The sequence below is a fragment of the Pelophylax lessonae genome (genome assembly GCF_965119305.1).
Source record: "Pelophylax lessonae genome assembly, chromosome: 1".
NCBI lineage: Eukaryota > Metazoa > Chordata > Amphibia > Anura > Ranidae > Pelophylax > Pelophylax lessonae.
In genome coordinates this window covers 773,456,110-773,473,430 of record NC_138768.1, presented here as the reverse complement: position 1 = coordinate 773,473,430, position 17,321 = coordinate 773,456,110, and the positions used below count along the sequence as shown (strand labels likewise).

Below are 17,321 nucleotides of genomic sequence, written 5' to 3'. Positions count from 1 at the left end.
CGGATATTCCCTGATTTTACTTTACCTATAAATATTAGTACCCATTTATATTATGTACACCCAAGAAAGAATCCAGGCCTTTTTTTTAAGCAATCTAGTGAGCTAGCCAGAACCACCTCTGGAGGGAGTCTATTCCACATTTTCACAGCTCTTACGGTGAAGAAACCTTTCCAAATTTGGAGACAAAATATGTTTTCCTCTAGACATAAAGAGTGCCCCTTGTCCTCTGTGTTGACCTTAAAGTGAATAACTCAACACCAAGTTCACTATATGGACCCCTTATGTATTTATACATGTTGATCATATCCCCCCTTAATCTCCTCTTCTCAAGAGAGAATAAATTCAGTTCCTCTAATCTTTTCTCATAGCTGAGCTCCTCCATGCCTCTTATCAGTTTGGTTGTCCTTCTCTGCAGTTTCTCCAGTTCCCCGATATCCTTTTTAAGAACTGGTGCCTAAAACTGAACTGCATATTCCAGATGACGTCTTACTAATGATTTTTATAGGGGCAAAATGATATCTCTCTCTCTGGAGTCCATGCCTCTGTTAATACAAGAAAGGACTTTGCTTGTTTTGGAAACCGCTTGGCATTGCATGCTATTATTAAGCTTAGGATCTACCAGAACACCCAGATCCTTCTCCGCTATGGATTCCCCTAGTATATAAATATTTAAATGGTCCATATAGTAAATTTGGTGCAAAGTTTATACTTTACAAAGGGGCACTCTGCAGGACGGACTTCTTCAAAATAAGAGCTTTGAAAATGTGTAATTGACTTCATCAGGATTAAAGTAGAATCCCAAGATCAATCTAACTAATCTTAAAAAATGATCTCACCTCCTTCTAACACCTATACAACCATGTGAAGGCAAGATGCAAATGCTTACCTATTCTCAGACCACTCTGTTCAAGTCATGTGATCTCCCTTGTGTCAGCTAGCGCTACAGGGAAGAGGAGAGAGAGCTCTGACATTGGCTGTAATCTCTGAGCAGTAACATCACCCATAGACTTACTAGGGGTCATCCGTTGTCAGCGGCCCCTCCTCTCCTCTGAAACCGTTGCTAGCTGACAGAAGGGGGCCAAACACGTGACCAGACCAGAGTATCTTGAAAATAGGTTGGATGTTTTTTCAAATGTGTAGGATATAACTGGATAGTAATATTTATTAGCAAATACACTGTAGATTGTTGTTCCAGGATGTATCTGACTACCCTAGGGCACAGGTGTCAAACACAAGGCCTGTGGGCTGAATTCAACCGGCCAGGCCATTTTTATGTGGCCCTCACACCCAGGGCCTTTTTTTTTGTCACAACGTGGCAGAATTCCATTCTGCCACTCCCGTCTCTCGCCCTCCACTCCCCGCTCGCCACTGTCACTTGTAAACACAGAAGCCTTCTGTGTTTACAAGGGCAGCTTTCCTCTCGGAGGCTCTCACAGATCCCTACGTGTTCCAGCGGGGGGCAAGAGAGATGCAGGTGTAGTGTGGGTTGGGGCATCATGTGGTAATAAATATCCCCACCTGTGCCCGAGTGCACAGATGCCAGCCAGTGATCTCCCAGCAAATGAGAGAGAGGCAGAACCGCTTACACTGCCGGGAGGTACTAGAGCCGGCTGGGTAGGTGAGATGCGAGGAACCTTTTGAGGGGGGCACCCCTGAAACTGCACTCTGTACATAGTGCATCCCTGAACTCCGCACATAATGCACTCCTGGCATTTATTGCCCCCTTAACTACTTAAACTCTTCAACACTTTTAATCCCTTCCTGCCCAGGCCAATTTTCAGCTTTCAGCGCTGTCTCATTTTGAATGTCAATTGCGTGGTCATTCAACGCTGTACCCACATGACATTTTTTGTGTTTTTTTTTAAAATGGGGCTTTCTCTCAGGGGTATTTAATCACTGTTTTTTTTGTGTGTTTTTTTTTGTATTGGTTGCAAAACAAACAAAATAAAATACCAATAGTTTTTGAAAAAAAAAGGTGTTTTGTTACACAATTTTGCCAATAAATAATCTTTATTCATACATTTAGGCCAAAATGTATACTGCTACAATTCTTTGGGGGAAAATAACCAAAATTAGTGTATATTATTTAGTCTGCAGGAAAGTCCACAAACTATGGTATATATTGTATCTGAAAAATGCTGATGTACTGACGGCCTATCTCATTTCTTGAGGCATGAAAATGCCAGGACAGTACGACTATCCCCCAAATTACCTCCTTTTTGGAAAAGGTTTTAGTAGGAGGCATGGCAAGATTTTTGATATTATAATTTTTTGTCACAATTTTTTGTTTTTAAATTTCAATGATTCTTTTTACATACTGTCACCAATACAGACCAGCGTCATTATATAACTGGTGTGGCAGCATTTTTTTTAATACACTATGGTTGCCTATAACTGTGAATTTTACAGTTATAAGCAACCATTTTTTCTGAATGAAAACTACTCATTTAGTGTTTACTATTGTGATTAGCTGTGATTGGCCACAGTTAATCACATGGTACAGATGGACTGTGATTGGCCCTGTGTGTACCATGTGATGAATGTGACCAATCAAAGAGTTCATCACAATAGTACACAATTAAAGGCAAGTAACAAAACCTTTCATTGTGTACAACTGTCATGTGATCTGTCATGTGATTGTCCACAGCGGTCACATGGTACTGGCAACAGGCCAAGGGGACAAGGAAAGGAGGCTGATCCTGGGCTGGGGCACCCCAATAGATACGCCCCGTTGTGTGATGTTGGGGAAACCAGTCAGGGACCAGCATTGCTGGAGCAGAGCGACACCCCTAGCTGCCAGGGGAAGAACTCCTCCAGTGAGGCCGGGAGAAAGGGAAAGGAAAGACAGGTGCTGGTGGTAGGGGACTCAATTATTAGAAGGACAGACAGTGTAATCTGTGACAAAGACCGTGTGCGCCGAACAGTCTGTTGTTTGCCGGGCGCTCGGGTTCGGCACATCACGAATCGGGTGGACAGATTATTGGGTGGGGCTGGGGAACACCCAGCTGTCATGGTACACGTGGGTACCAATGACATAGGTAGAGGAAGATGGAGAGTCCTAAACGATTTCAGCGACTTAGGCGCTAAGTTGAGGACTAGGACCTCCAAGGTAGTATTTTCCGAAATACTACCTGTACCTCGAGCCACACCAGAGAGGCAGCGGGAGATTAGGGAAGTTAACAAGTGGCTGAGGAGCTTGTGTAGTAAGGAGGGTTTCAGGTTCCTGGAGAACTGGGCCGACTTCTCAGTCGGCCACTGGCTCTTTGGTAGGGACAGATTGCACCTAAATGGGGAGGGTGCAGCTGTACTGGGTGAGAAGATGGCCACAAAGTTAGAGGGGCTTTTAAACTAGGTGATGGGGGGGAGGGTACAGATGTAGAATTAGCCAGTGGAAAGCAAGTTTCAGAGGGCAGAAATGGGGGCATTAGCGGTAGGGTGTTCGGAGCTCCTATACCCAGGGTGGGTATGGGGAAAAATCAAGAGAGCAGCCTAAAAACATCAAATGAGGATATATGTAACCGGTCAAAATTAAGAGGTTTGTATACCAATGCCAGAAGCCTGGCCAACAAGATGGGAGAGCTGGAGCTGCTGATGTTTGAGGAGGACTTAGATTTTGTGGGGATAACTGAGACTTGGTTTGACAGCTCCCATGACTGGATGGCGACCATTCAGGAGTATTCCCTTTATCGCAGAGATAGAGAAGGTAAAAAAGGGGGAGGGGTATGTCTGTATATTAAGAACAGTGTACAGGTAAATATGAGGGATGATATTAATAATGGAGCTAAGGACGAGGCAGAATCCCTATGGGTAGAGCTTCAAATGGAAGGCACGGTGGGGAAGATAATATTGGGCGTATGCTATAGGCCCCCCAACCAGAGGGAGGAGGGGGAGGCAGACCTCATTTTACAGATAGGATTGGCAGCAAGGATGGGAAATGTCATTATAATGGGGGACTGAAATTATCCTGATATAGACTGGGCAGAAGGAACCGCACACTCAGCCAAGGCTAGGCAGTTCCTAAATGTTTTGCAGGATAATTTCATGGGTCAGATGGTGAATGCACCGACAAGAAACAATGCGGTACTTGACCTACTGATTACCAACAATACAGACCTGCTCACGGATATAGAAATACGGGGCAACTTGGGAAACAGTGACCATAGGTCAATAAGTTTTAGTATTAATTACAGTTCTAGGAAGCAGAGGGGTAATATAAAGACACTGAATTTCAAAAGAGCCAATTTCCCAAAACTGCGCTCGCTGCTAGAAAATATCAAATGGGATAGAACCCTGGGAACAAAGAACACGGAGGAAAAATGGGAGTGCTTCAAGAGCATACTTAACAAGGGGATTGACAAGTGCATTCCAAAAGGAAACAAATTTAAAAGAGCAAAATTAAGCCCTGGGTGACTAAACTCCAACATAAAAATGCATATTAGTGCTAAAGAAAAGGCCTTCAAAAAATACAAGACTGAGGGGTCATTGGCAGCATTTAAGCATTACAAAGAGTGTAATAAGAAATGTAAAAACGGAATCAGGGCGGCTAAAATAGAACACGAGAGACATATAGCGGAGGAGAGTAAAAAGAACCCCAAGAAGTTCTTTAAGTATATAAACAGTAAGAAAGCGAGGCCAGAACACATTGGCCCCATAAAAGACGACAAAGGAAATATGGCCACTGAGGACAGAGAAAAGGCGGAAGTGTTAAATAATTTCTTCTCTTCAGTCTTTACAAAAGAATCGGGGGGCTACACGAACCTAGCTTGTAAGGCCGAACTAAACAACACACCTCAGGAAGTGTCGCCATGGCTAACAGAAGATAGACTTAAAACTAAACTAGAGAAACTTAACATAAATAAATCACCGGGACCGGATGGCTTGCACTCGAGTGTTCTTCAAGAGCTCAGGCAGGTGATTGCCAGACCATTATTCTTGATCTTTAAGGATAGTTTACAGATGGGTATGGTGCCAGCTGATTGGAAAAAAGCCAACGTGGTACCAATATTTAAAAAGGGGCGGAGGTGTATCCCGGGTAACTATAGGTCGGTCAGCCTAACAACAGTAGTCTGCAAGATTTTGGAGGGGATGTTAAGGGACCACATACAAGACTTTAGTAATGAAAATGGTATTATTAGTAGTAATCAGCATGGATTCATGAAAAATCGTTCTTGCCAAACCAATCTATTAACCTTCTATGATGAAGTGAGCTGCCACCTAGATAAAGGAAAGCCTGTGGATGTGGTGTATCTGGACTTTGCAAAGGCTTTTGACACCGTTCCCCACAAACGCTTACTGTACAAACTAAGGAAGGTAGGTATGGACCATAAGGTGAGTACCTGGATAGAGAACTGGCTCCAGGGGAGAGTCCAGAGGGTGATGATTAATGGTTAGTACTCGGATTGGGCGAGTGTGGAAAGTGGGGTCCCCCAGGGTTCGGTCCTGGGACCAATCCTGTTTAATTTATTCATAAATGATCTAGAGGAGGGGATATCGAGCAAAATCTCAGTATTTGCGGATGATACTAAACTAAGCATGCCAATATCTTCTGGGCAGGATGTGGAAACCTTACAAGCGGACCTGAACAAAATAACGGGGTGGGCAACTACATGGCAGATGAGGTTTAATGTTGAAAAATGTAAAGTAATGAACTTGGGGGCCAGAGACCAGAAAGCAAGCTACTCACTAGGGGGGGAACCTCTGGGTGAGTCTAGGATGGAAAAAGACTTGGGGGTACTGGTAGACAACAGGCATGGCAGTGGCATGCACTGCCAAGCCGCTGCAAGCAAAGCCAACAGAATACTGGGATGTATAAAAAAGGGGATTCACTCCAGAAATAAAGAGATTATTCTCCCACTCTACAAGACTCTGGTCCGGCCACATCTGGAGTATGCTGTCCAGTTCTGGGCACCGGTCCTCAGGAAGGATGTGCTGGAATTGGAAAGAGTCCAGAGAAGGGCAACAAAAATAATTAGGGGAATGGAGGACATCAGCTATGAGGAAAGACTACAAGCACTGAACTTATTCTCTCTGGAGAAGAGACGATTGAGGGGGGATATGGTATCAATGTACAAATACTGTACTGGCGACCCTAGCATAAGGAACAAACTATTCAGAGTAAGGGAATACAATAAGACACGTGGCCACTCACTAAAACTAGAGGAAAGGCGGTTTAACCTTTAAATGCGTAAGGGGTTCTTCACTGTAAGAGCGGTAAGGATGTGGAATTCTCTTCCACAAGCAGTCGTATCAGCAGGAAACATTGATAGTTTCAAAAAACTATTAGATGGGCACCTTAGAGACCACAACATACAGGGGTATACAATGTACGGTTAACAGCAAACACACACGCACATCATAGGTTGAACTGGATGGACTGATGTCTTTTTTCAACCTCACTAACTATGTAACTATGTAACTATGTAGTGATCTATCATGGGGCATGTCTGGTGGACACAGCAGATGACAGCTCACTCCGGAGCACGGCCTGTAGGGCACAATCCTGGGAGGACGCCATATGAGGAATGACAGTACTCCCGCCTGGCCGTCATTTTAGGCTGAGCAGGAAGGTGTTAAAATCCTCCCACTGTTAGTTCAATTTTGCCAAACCCCCCATTTAATGGCAGTGGGGGCATATACATTTGTATAGTCTTACAAATACAACTGGCCTTTTGAGTGCAACCAAAATGCTGATCTGGCATTGATAGATTGATTGATTGATTGATTGATTTTTAAGCCCCTGCCCTAGGGGATCAGGAAGGATATTGTATTCGTTGTTGAAGCAAATTTTACCATGCTTCATCACGTTTTTGCCTCCAACTTTGGGTTTAAGGACTTGAGGATGCAGGTTTTTATTTTATTTTATTCATTTATAATTGGTTGGACAAACTGACTATGTAGCTATATAGACAGACACAGCCTTGTCAATGATACTCTGCTTGCACCTACTGTATATGATACGTTTTCACGTAAAAATTTTTCATAACTAAATCATAGTTAGCTGTGCCAACAAAGTCTCCAAGCATGCATAGTACAAGAAATAGGAACAAATGTAATTGTTCACTACAAGAAAAGGCAGACAAGTGTCCGTGGGTAAACTCCCACATTACATTGTAATATTTGTGGTGGGATATGATTAGCAGAAGGACATAGTTTGGGTTATTTTTTCACTTTCAATGTTTTTTTATTTAAAACTTAAAGTACAGAACATAGCGTTAAAGGACTGTTTGTAATTGCCGGGAAAGTGTTAGACAGCTGGAACGTAGCTTCCGAGGATATGATAACAACCAACAGTAGAAGTAGCATATAAACTTGTAGCCTGCAAGTTAGAGTTGGCATCAATGGGCCAGGTAACTTTGTTGCAGGCCATGACACATTAGGCAGATGAAAACATCAAACCTGAATAAACAGCATGATCTGCAACAATAAAATAAGAAAGAAAAAAAAAAAAAAAAAAGAGGAAAGAAGGAGGTCCACAGTAAGAAGGTTGGAAAGAGGGGGGGTGGGTGAAGGGGAGGGGATTGAGCTTCAGGAATGGTCAAGACCAGCATCCCAAAGCTGGACTATTATAATGAACTATAGCTCTCCATAGATAGTGATGGATGGGCATATTGTATCCACGGGGTCCAAACCTGGTGGAAGTCTGGATTCTTTTTTAAGAACCCATAGTATGTTTGGGAGCCACTCAGGCTGTTAGGAAGTGTAGTCATGTGCCTGCTGCTATGAGTGCTGGCTGGGAAGGAGCCCCCCTCCCCACGCTCCAGACATGCTCTCAGCCTAGACCCCCGGCAGGCCATGCCCCCAACACATTTCACCCCGCCCACTGGAGCTTACTCATTCCCATCCCCATGAGTAAACTCCAGTGGGCAGAGTGAAACACATTTGGGGAATGGCCTGGCAGGGGTCCAGGCTGAGGCTGCCACTTGTCTACACACAGTAGGTCTTGTTCTGACATACGGCTCACGGAATCTTCTGCTCTTATCTGTCATTTTTTAAGAAACCAATGATGTATAACACACAGGAACCAATCAGAAATAAACAATCAGTACATTCAAGTGGCCAAATGAATGAATTCTGATCACTGAGGGTTATGGCACATTGCCACCTAATGTATTATGTTATTTTAGAACCCTAAATAAAACCCAGTTTAGATGTCTTGATTAGGACTTGGTGCGGTGCTGATGATGGGGTGGAATGGGAAGAATAATTAATGCCAGATTAGGAAGTCAATGAGTGAAATTTTAGGAAGCAAAGCTGTGAAGATTTCTAGATTTAGCATGACTATCATAGCATTTTCAATGAATGGGTCACAATCAAACCTGATGGTCATCATTCCCTGTGAGCTGTGCAATGTCATCAAATAAATATACTGTCATGTGAATTTTGCACTTTCTGCACCTCACCCACAGACCAGCTATAAAGCAGAGCAGATATCACTGATGCCTACACTGAACACTGCCAGCTGTACAGATTAATTGGGGTGTAATAGAAGAATGCACCCCAGACAATATATGGCCCATATAAAATGTATGTCCCACAGGCAAAGATTTCTCAGCATTTCTGTCCTGTGCTTTACAATATACAGGAGACCCTTTCCCGTTTATAACACCTACAGCCAATGTTCCCTTTAATTTTTTACTGTGCTGAGCAGATAAAAAAATTTCTGAGCGCAGTGCTCTCCAACCTTTTTATCGCCGCGGACCGGTCAACTTTTGATAATTTTTCTGTGGCCCGCTGGGGGGGGGTCCTGGAACGTCAATGTAGAGTGACTAGCGTGCCCCCAATCAATGCAGAGTGCCCACAGCATTGCCCCCAATCAATGCAGAGTGCCACAGCATTGCCCCCAATCAGTGCAGAGTGCCCACAGCATTGCCCCCAATCAATGCAGAGTGCCACAGCATTGCCCCCAATCAATGCAGAGTGCCACAGCATTGCCCCAATCAATGCAGAGTGCCCACAGCATTGCCCCCAATCAATGCAGAGTGCCCACAGAGTTGCCCCCAATCAATGCAGAGTGCCCACAGCATTGCCCCCAATCAATGCAGAGTGCCACAGCATTGCCCTCAATCAATGCAGAGTGCCACAGCATTGCCCCCAATCAATGCAGAGTGCCACAGCATTGCCCCCAATCAATGTAGAGATGCCAGCGTGCCCCCTTTCAATGTAGAGATGCCAGCGTGCCACCTTTCAATGTAGAGATGCCAGCGTGCCACCTTTCAATGTAGAGATGCCAGTGTGCCACCTTTCAAAGTAGAGATGCCAGCGTGCCACCTTTCAATGCAGAGATGCCAGCGTTCCCCCCGCGAGACCAGTGCACTTACCTGACGGCAGCTTCTCTTCAGTCCCGACTCCCCGCGTCTCCTCGAGTCCTCAGTCCTCCCACCTCCTCCTGGGCCAATGGCATGGGTTTTGCCTTTCGGCCAATCAGGAAGCTGGAGGACCCGCTCCCTGATTGGCCAGGAGGAGGATCCGTGTGACAATAGCGAATTTTCATTCTCTATTGTCACACAATGGGCGGGCTCGGGGCGCACTGCTCTGCTCCCCGGCCCCCACGTCTGCGGCTGCGCGGTCTGAAACTGTGCTTGCGCGGGATCGTCAATTAGACTGCGCGTCCACGCATGCGTGCATCTTAAAGGGAACATTAAAAATATGGTGGCTGCATTTCTGACTTCACTGGCTCAGGAAGGTACCAAAGACAGCCAGGCAACTAGCGTTTTTAGATGCAGGTCAGCAACTGCAGCTTACATGTTTAAATGGAAGGTTCACTTTTTGTTGCTCCTGCCCACCAGGCCCCTTCCTCCCACCGATGACATTTGTAAACAAACAGGTTGTCCGGGATCAAAAAAATACAGTTTCCAGAAAGTGTGAGTGATGTCAATGTGTCTTCCTGCAGACCTAGCAGCTTAAAATCTTGTAAGAATGCACTGCAGCCCTTTTTGCTGGATTTCAAGCACCTAGCCAAATGCAGTCAGGTACCAAATTACCGAGCACTGATTGGATCTTTGCATTTCGGAGCAAAGTATCACCAAAAACGTAGCCTGGCAGACTATTTGTGTTGCTGTGCACCTTGAAAGCTCAAAGAAATAAACGGCAATACAAAAAATATGCATATAATGCATTTTCCCGTGTTTTAATTCAGGATACCATATTAATAGCAGACAGAGATACAGATTCATTTTTTTTTTTCAGGCCAGGACATAGAAAACACATGGGAGAAAAACACAGCAAAATGCATATATAACACATGTAAACATACAAAAAAAGCAAAACAACTGTATGCATTACCGCATGCCAAAAACATGCAAAAGAGCATATATTTTACAAACAGAGTCTAACATCTGCAGTACTGTTTATCTGTAACAAGAGATACACCTCATATACAAGACCTGGAGAAAAATTTAGGGACTCCACAGTTCACTGCACTGTGATAGGTTAGAAGCTAGTGGATTTTTTGTAATCATGCTATGGACATTCAAATAATTTCATATTCTTAAGTAGCGGTAAAATGCTTTGAGGCTGGGTTCACACTATTGCAAATTGGGTTTCCCCGCATTCAATTGGCATGACAGGAGACTGTCCAATGGAGCCGATTCACACAGCTCTGCGTTGGCTGCGGGGTAGCTTGCAGAAAAGTCCTGTGCATCTTCTGGTCTGTTTCAATTCAGGCCAGATGGGCCCATGGGCGTCCACAGAACTTTTTTCAGGGGGGGGGCAACATTTTAAGGTCACCCATGCTCCACCCCATTTCAACAATGTCATGAAGGGGAGGGACTTAGTCATACTTATTTTGAGTATTTATTTTTAAAGAGCAAACAGCAGCATTTATTTTTAAAGCATTTGTTAACCTAAAATAAAATGGATCCTGTTCCCTTAAAGCATGTTATACAGCACAGTGCTTAGCTGTGTAATTTGGCCCCTTCTATCACCTAACATACCTGGCTGATCCTGCCTGGCTATGTTCTCCCCTCTGTAAACTGACCACGGTATACCATGGCTGCTGAGCCCTGACACTTTGGTCAGTCTACGTGCCTCCATCATCCGCAGCTCACCTGTCCTCCCCATGTCCTCTCTACCCCCTCCCTCCCTGCCTGTCTGCTCCTGTGTCAGTGCCTGCCCCCTCCCCTCCTGCTGCTGTAGTTTTATTTAAAGTTCCATATCTTCTCTACAGTCTGTTTAATAATCCTGTGTGCCGCTGTGTCTGTGTTTTATAAAAATAAGCCATTCTTTGACAAGTTTTCAGGGCGCCACTTGCCACTTACGTGACCCGCCACCTCTCTCCTCCTCTCCCCCTCCCCTCCTGACTGACATCAGTGAGGAATCCTCGGCCCCGCCCGCTGCATGCAGCTGTCAGGTGGGGAGAGGAGAGAGCCAACGGGTCACCTGAGAGGCGCTCAGCCCTCTGAAAACTGGTAAAGAACAGCTTATTTTTTTAAAACACAGACACACAGGATTATTAAACAGACCAAACAGGATGGTATAAAGTGGCTTAACAACCACTTGAAAGGGGAAGTTGTGATTCCGGGGTGGGCATTTGCCCCCCCTTGCCCCTACCTGCGGATGCCTATGATCAGACCCCCTGCTGTGAGCCGCTCCAAATTCAGTATGAAGCCAGCTTAAAGAAGCCCTCAATTACCTCTGTGGCAGCAGGCACTGTGGAGCAATATATGCAAAATTTCAACTTCAGAATCACTGAAGTAGTTTGTAGTTTTCTCGGCTGCTCAACTCTCCATATATCAGCAGCAGCCATTAAGCTGGAGCTTAGGGAGGAAAGAGCAGGGTGAGCTGAACTCCTGACAGAACAACTTGAAGGACTTCAGCACACGGCTTTCTTTAAAGCTTATATACTGCTTGTTAAGAATAAGTAAATACTTGAATGTCAATATCATGGCCACAAGTTCTCTTTAAGGCTATCAGATGTGACATTTGGAACATTTTATTGGCTTGTATAAGATTTCCTGCATATTTTTAATTCCAAAATTCCTTCTTTGCTCAGTGTTAATTGATTTTTTTGGGGATTTAAGAGAATATGACTTCCTTGATAAAAACATAACAATAACAAAAGCTACAAAGAAGGATATCAAAACCTGCAGAAAATGATGTACAAATGAATTACTTTATCTGATGGTACAGAGTCAGACCCTTTTTAAAGCTTGTATTTAATGGCTCGTTTTGGATAGAATGGGGAAAATTATTGCATCTTTGTCAGGTTTATTGCTGTGTCCCCATTGGGTAGGATCTCTACTTAAATTGCCTCACTAAAGAAGACAGCTGTTACTGAACTATGGGGCATATTTATAAAAAAAAAAAGTATGCAGAGCTATTTATCCTGTGAAACTGCATTCTGTGCGAATGGGATAAAATCGAACATTCTAAAGGTTTTTTTTCTCCAGTTTGGATAATATTTATTTATTTTTAAAAAAGAGTGGTTTGGGGAAAATACCACTTTATGGCCACTAGATAGAAGTAGAACTGATGATCCTATTAAATAAATATTTATCTTTTGTATTTTCACCCTATTCTGTTTGAATCAAAAACATTTGACAAGGAAAGAAAAAAGCCTAACATCATTCGATTTTGTGCCATTCTTTTTTGCAATTTGCAGATGATTAACTCTGCAAATTTCATATTAAAACATGTGCCTCATTAGAGAGAATTCACCAATAAAATGTATATTTCTGCTCACGTAGGACAGGCAGCAATACAAACCTACAACATGTTCTACCCATTCCCCTCTCTAACCAAAACTAAAAAATAGCTTTAGCTGGAATTCTTCTTTGATTGTAGTGTTTAACTGTAACAAAAAGCCTTGTTCAATAAAGCCTTCTATTTAGTGCAATAACTACCAATTAATGTGTTAAATTGCTGGGCATCTGAGGATGAAAGGCACCACATCCCATCAAGTATATTTAAAGAACATATGTAGAACACAAGGGGATTTTTAAGGTGCCACAAAATTAAATCACCAAAATTCTAAAAAAACATCAAATTTTGTTTGGGTACAAAAAGGTTAAAAGCAATAGTATGATAAAAACCTTTACAGAAATTCCATTTACATTTCCATTCCATTTTGGTGTATGTACAGTGACTTCAGCTCAACATGTTTCTCCAATCAATGGCTTCCTCAGGAGACCTCTAAAGGAGACCTCTAAAGTACTACATACATGTGCCACCCAGATGCCTGAATGTGTTTAATAACTTTATAAGCCAAAAACATAATAATACATAAATAAAATCATCGCTAGAAGGATATCAGTAAGCCATAGGAGGGGTAGGGCTCAAAAACATCAGCCACTCAAATCAACCTGAAAGAGTAATCATGCTTGAATAATCCTGTAAAGCTGCAGATTCTAATCGCCATGCTCTAATTCTAAGGAAAGACCCAATCATGTATAATACAGAGCCACAAGGGACGTTGTTTTAAACCCTATCCACACGCTCCTATTTAATTTTGCTGAATACCACAATAATGGCTTTCATTGGGGGCAGCATTATACATGTTTGGGGTTTTACTTACAATTGGAGGAAGGTGATTTGAATCTGCAGCTTCACAGGATTATTTAAGCATAATTACCCTCTTATGTTAATTCGAGTGGTTGATGTTTTTGAGCCCTACCCCTCCTACGGCTTTTTGATATTCCTCTGGCGATGATTAAATCTATGTATTAATATGTTTTTTTCTTATAGAGTTATTAAACACCTTCAGGCGCACATGGTGGCACATGTATACAGTACTTTAGAGGTCTTGTGAGGAAGCCAATTGGCGAAACATGTTGCGCTGAAGTCACTATACATACACCAAAAGCAAAATGTGTGAAAAAATACTGTCAGTGCAACCTCCACTTGTGATACCACAAAATCTGTATATATATATATATATATATATATATATATATATACATAAATTAAGTAAAAAATCTATATAAATTCCCAGTTGCTAGCTAAACACGCTTCAGTGATTTCACGCACTAAAATTAAACCAATTATAACTTTTATTGTGCAGTGCAACTGAACCAATATGTGATAAAAATCCTTAACCTCTTCCAAACAAAATAATATTAATATTAATAAATCTCAAATTATGAAACATAAAACCAGTCCTTTTAGATCCAAAACAATATTGTATATATAATAGTCCACGAAAAAAACCTGCTCCTCCACTAACAGTGCTCTTCAATCAATTATTCAGTTTCCAATATTGAGCGCACCACCAACAATAGGTGAAAAACCTGCTCATCTCATATAAGAAACCACAGGCACAGCTCCCCCTGGGGTGGTCACCTCTCCTCTCCTGGGACTTGGCACTCTTTTTGCTTATATAGCATAGGCAAACCACATGTAATAAAAAGGCAATTGCATAGTGCTCTCCGTTCCAACACTTTATTAAAGTTCCCACAACCAAAATACACTTACAAGCAAACAAACCTACTGAGGAAGCCCAATGAGAGGGCGCTACATGTCTAGGAGGGAGGAGCCGAGCCTGTGATGTCACACTGCCACTGCAGCGTTTTTTGTATTGTTTGCTTTAAGTGTATTTTATAAGAAGGGGCTTTTAATAAAGTGTTGAAACGGAGAGCACTATGCAATTGTCTTTTTATTACATGTGGTTTGCTTATAGTATACAGTATAAGCAAAATGAGTGCCAAGTCCCAGGAGAGAGGAGAGGTGACCATCCCGGAGGGAGCTGCAGGAGCTGTGATGATAAGCCTGTGGTTTGTAATGAGGTGAGCAGGTTTTTCACCTATTGTTGGTGGTGCACTCAATATTGGAAATGGAATAATTGACTGAAGAGCACTGTTGGTGGAGAAGCATGTTTTTTTTTTTTTACGGACTATTATTATATATACAATATTGTTTTGGATCTAAAGGAATTGGTTTTACATTTTATAATTTGAGATTTATTAATATTAATATTGTTTTGTTTGGAAAAGGTTAAGGATTTTTATCACATATTGGTTCAGTTGCGCTGCACTATATAAGTTATAATACACCAAAAGCCACATGGAATTTCTGTGAAGTTTTTTTTTATCAAACTATTGCTTTTAAAATTTTTGTATCCAAATAAAATTTGATGTTTTTATAGAATTTAGGTGATTTGATTTTGTGGCACCTTAAAAATCCCCTTGTTTTCCACATATGTTCTTTAATAACTACCAATCAAAATCCATCTTTTGCTGGTCTGATCTCAGCAAGGTGAATTCTGTTGATAGATTAATATATTTCGGAATAAGAACTCTTTATTGAAAAAGACCAAATGTTGACATATGTAATATTATTCAGTACATCTCAAATTCAAGACAGAATTGATATGTTTTATGTGCTTCCATAATCATGGAGCACAGGATTATCTGTAGAAATTGTTTATAACATTGCACAGGCCAGAGAATGAAGACCAAGGCAGGATTAAAAAAATCAAATGCAGCATACGACATTTAGTGAAGCACTTACAGGTATTCGAGGTGAAAGAGACCAGCAAAGGCATCGTCTCGTATGACAGTAAATGAGTTAGAATTCAGCAAGCTGAAAATGAAGACAGCAGGTTAGAAGTGGACCAGACTTTGTGATGCTCAGAATTAGTCATGCTGAATCTATTGACCGCTGTAGCAATGCAGTGAGTGCAATATTTTACCTTTTGCTGCTGAGTCAACTTGCAGCGGCTTAAAGCTGACACAGACCATTAATGCTTTTAGGAAGCTATTTAGCAGGAAATAGGGCAGCCTTGCTTTCCTGATGTATGAGGGCATGCTCCATTTTAAATGTCATTTAAGAGAATGTAAATAGAGTTTTGTTTATTAAGCTTTTTTCTCTAATAAGGTAATGTAGAAAATGTGCAGCCCATTACTTTCATAAATGATGACCCAACAGTATTATAGCAATTATATGTATTTAATTGCAAACCAGGCAAAAGAAGTGGTGCAGATCTGTGGTCCCCAACCAAAAGCACCTGCTTGTGGCTCATAGTGGACTATCAACAGTTGAGTGCCTGTTCTTCAGCAGTACACACAATCACAAATTAGGCTAAATAGGGGTTGCTTCAAGTGATGTCATTTTTTTTTTACCCCTTTTCTTGAGGTCCTCTTCTCCCACCTCCCATTCCCATCCCTACACAATTGCGTATCTCGCAAACTGTTAAAAAATTATTTTAAGATGCTGCCTTGAATGGAGATACTTACCCATTCAGAAGTCTTTTAGGGTGAAACCTGCAGCTTTGCTCCTTTATTTTTTTCAATTAAATGATGTTGGGTATTAGGGTAGCAATAGGGCCACCCATGGAGTGAATTTTAGCAGCTTCATTAGGAACTGGATGAAATTTGCATAATTGTATGGTCCAGCTCATCATCTTAGATCAGATACCAGCCACAGACGTTCTGCTGCCTCCTGGCACCTGAGACGCCAGAAAAGACAAGAACTCACTGCTCAAGGTGGTGTAATTGCCTGATGACTCACACCGGTGCATGCCCCGGCTCGCCTCCATGAAAACTTGATAAAGGAATTGGCAGCACTCCAGGTTGAGTCAAAATCCAGATTTATTGACTGGACATCCAAATATGACAATCGTGACAAGGTAGAAGCGTTTCACACACTGACTGTGTGCTTAATCATTAAGCACACAGTCAGTGTGTGAAACGTGTCTACCTTGTCACGATTGTCATATTTGGATGTCCAGTCAATAAATCTGGATTTTGATTCAACCTGGAGTGCTGCCAATTCCTTTTCCTTTACCTGAGACGCCAGGCCCAACCCCAGCCCCCCCCCCGCCCCAGGGATCCCAGGTTTGTATCCTATATCTCCTAATGAGGACCACAGTGCTAACTGTTCATGTACAGAAGAGTGTATCTCCAAAGGCAATGTAACACACAAACATCTCTGCATTCTGTTCAACCTTTAGTGAAGTGTAGAAAGTTTCTTAGAATATTTCTACCTCTAAAAGGCAAACAGCAGACTGATGAAATGCATCTCTACATGTTGTTTCATTCTCCTACCTGGCCCTGAATTCACTAAGCAGCAGTGGTGAATATGGCTATGTCCATTAAAACGCAAAGCATGCGCAAGCGTTTACATGCCTACCACATAAAATATGGGCAAAATCAGACCGTAGACATAAAATGTTCTACATTAGGTTAATAAAGCTCTGTGCTATGGGGGAATACCAACCAAAATGCAGTGAGAATAAACCAATAGTACATAGCCCCCAAATGTCCCTCATTTAGAGGGACTGTCTTTCTTTTGAGGCCAAACTCCTTGGTCCCTCATGCAGCCTTAGTTGTCCCTTTTTTGGTCTTTTGTTTATATCTCTATACAAATGTACTATTTAATTATCAAAAGTG

At 42.2% G+C, this 17,321-nt stretch overlaps 1 protein-coding gene across 2 annotated transcripts in view; it reads right to left on the bottom strand.

Moving 5' to 3' along the window:
* LGI2 (leucine rich repeat LGI family member 2) overlaps nucleotides 1-17,321 on the bottom strand; it is an 83,079-nt gene that overhangs the window by 37,551 nt on the left and 28,207 nt on the right. The window contains exon 3 of one of the 2 annotated variants that reach the window (XM_082267893.1): nucleotides 15,442-15,513. The exons of the other annotated variant lie outside the window; for it this stretch is intronic. Within the exon in view, the coding sequence (XP_082124019.1) occupies nucleotides 15,442-15,513 (72 nt within the window). The remainder of the gene's footprint in view (nucleotides 1-15,441; nucleotides 15,514-17,321) is intronic. 2 annotated transcript variants of the gene reach the window in all.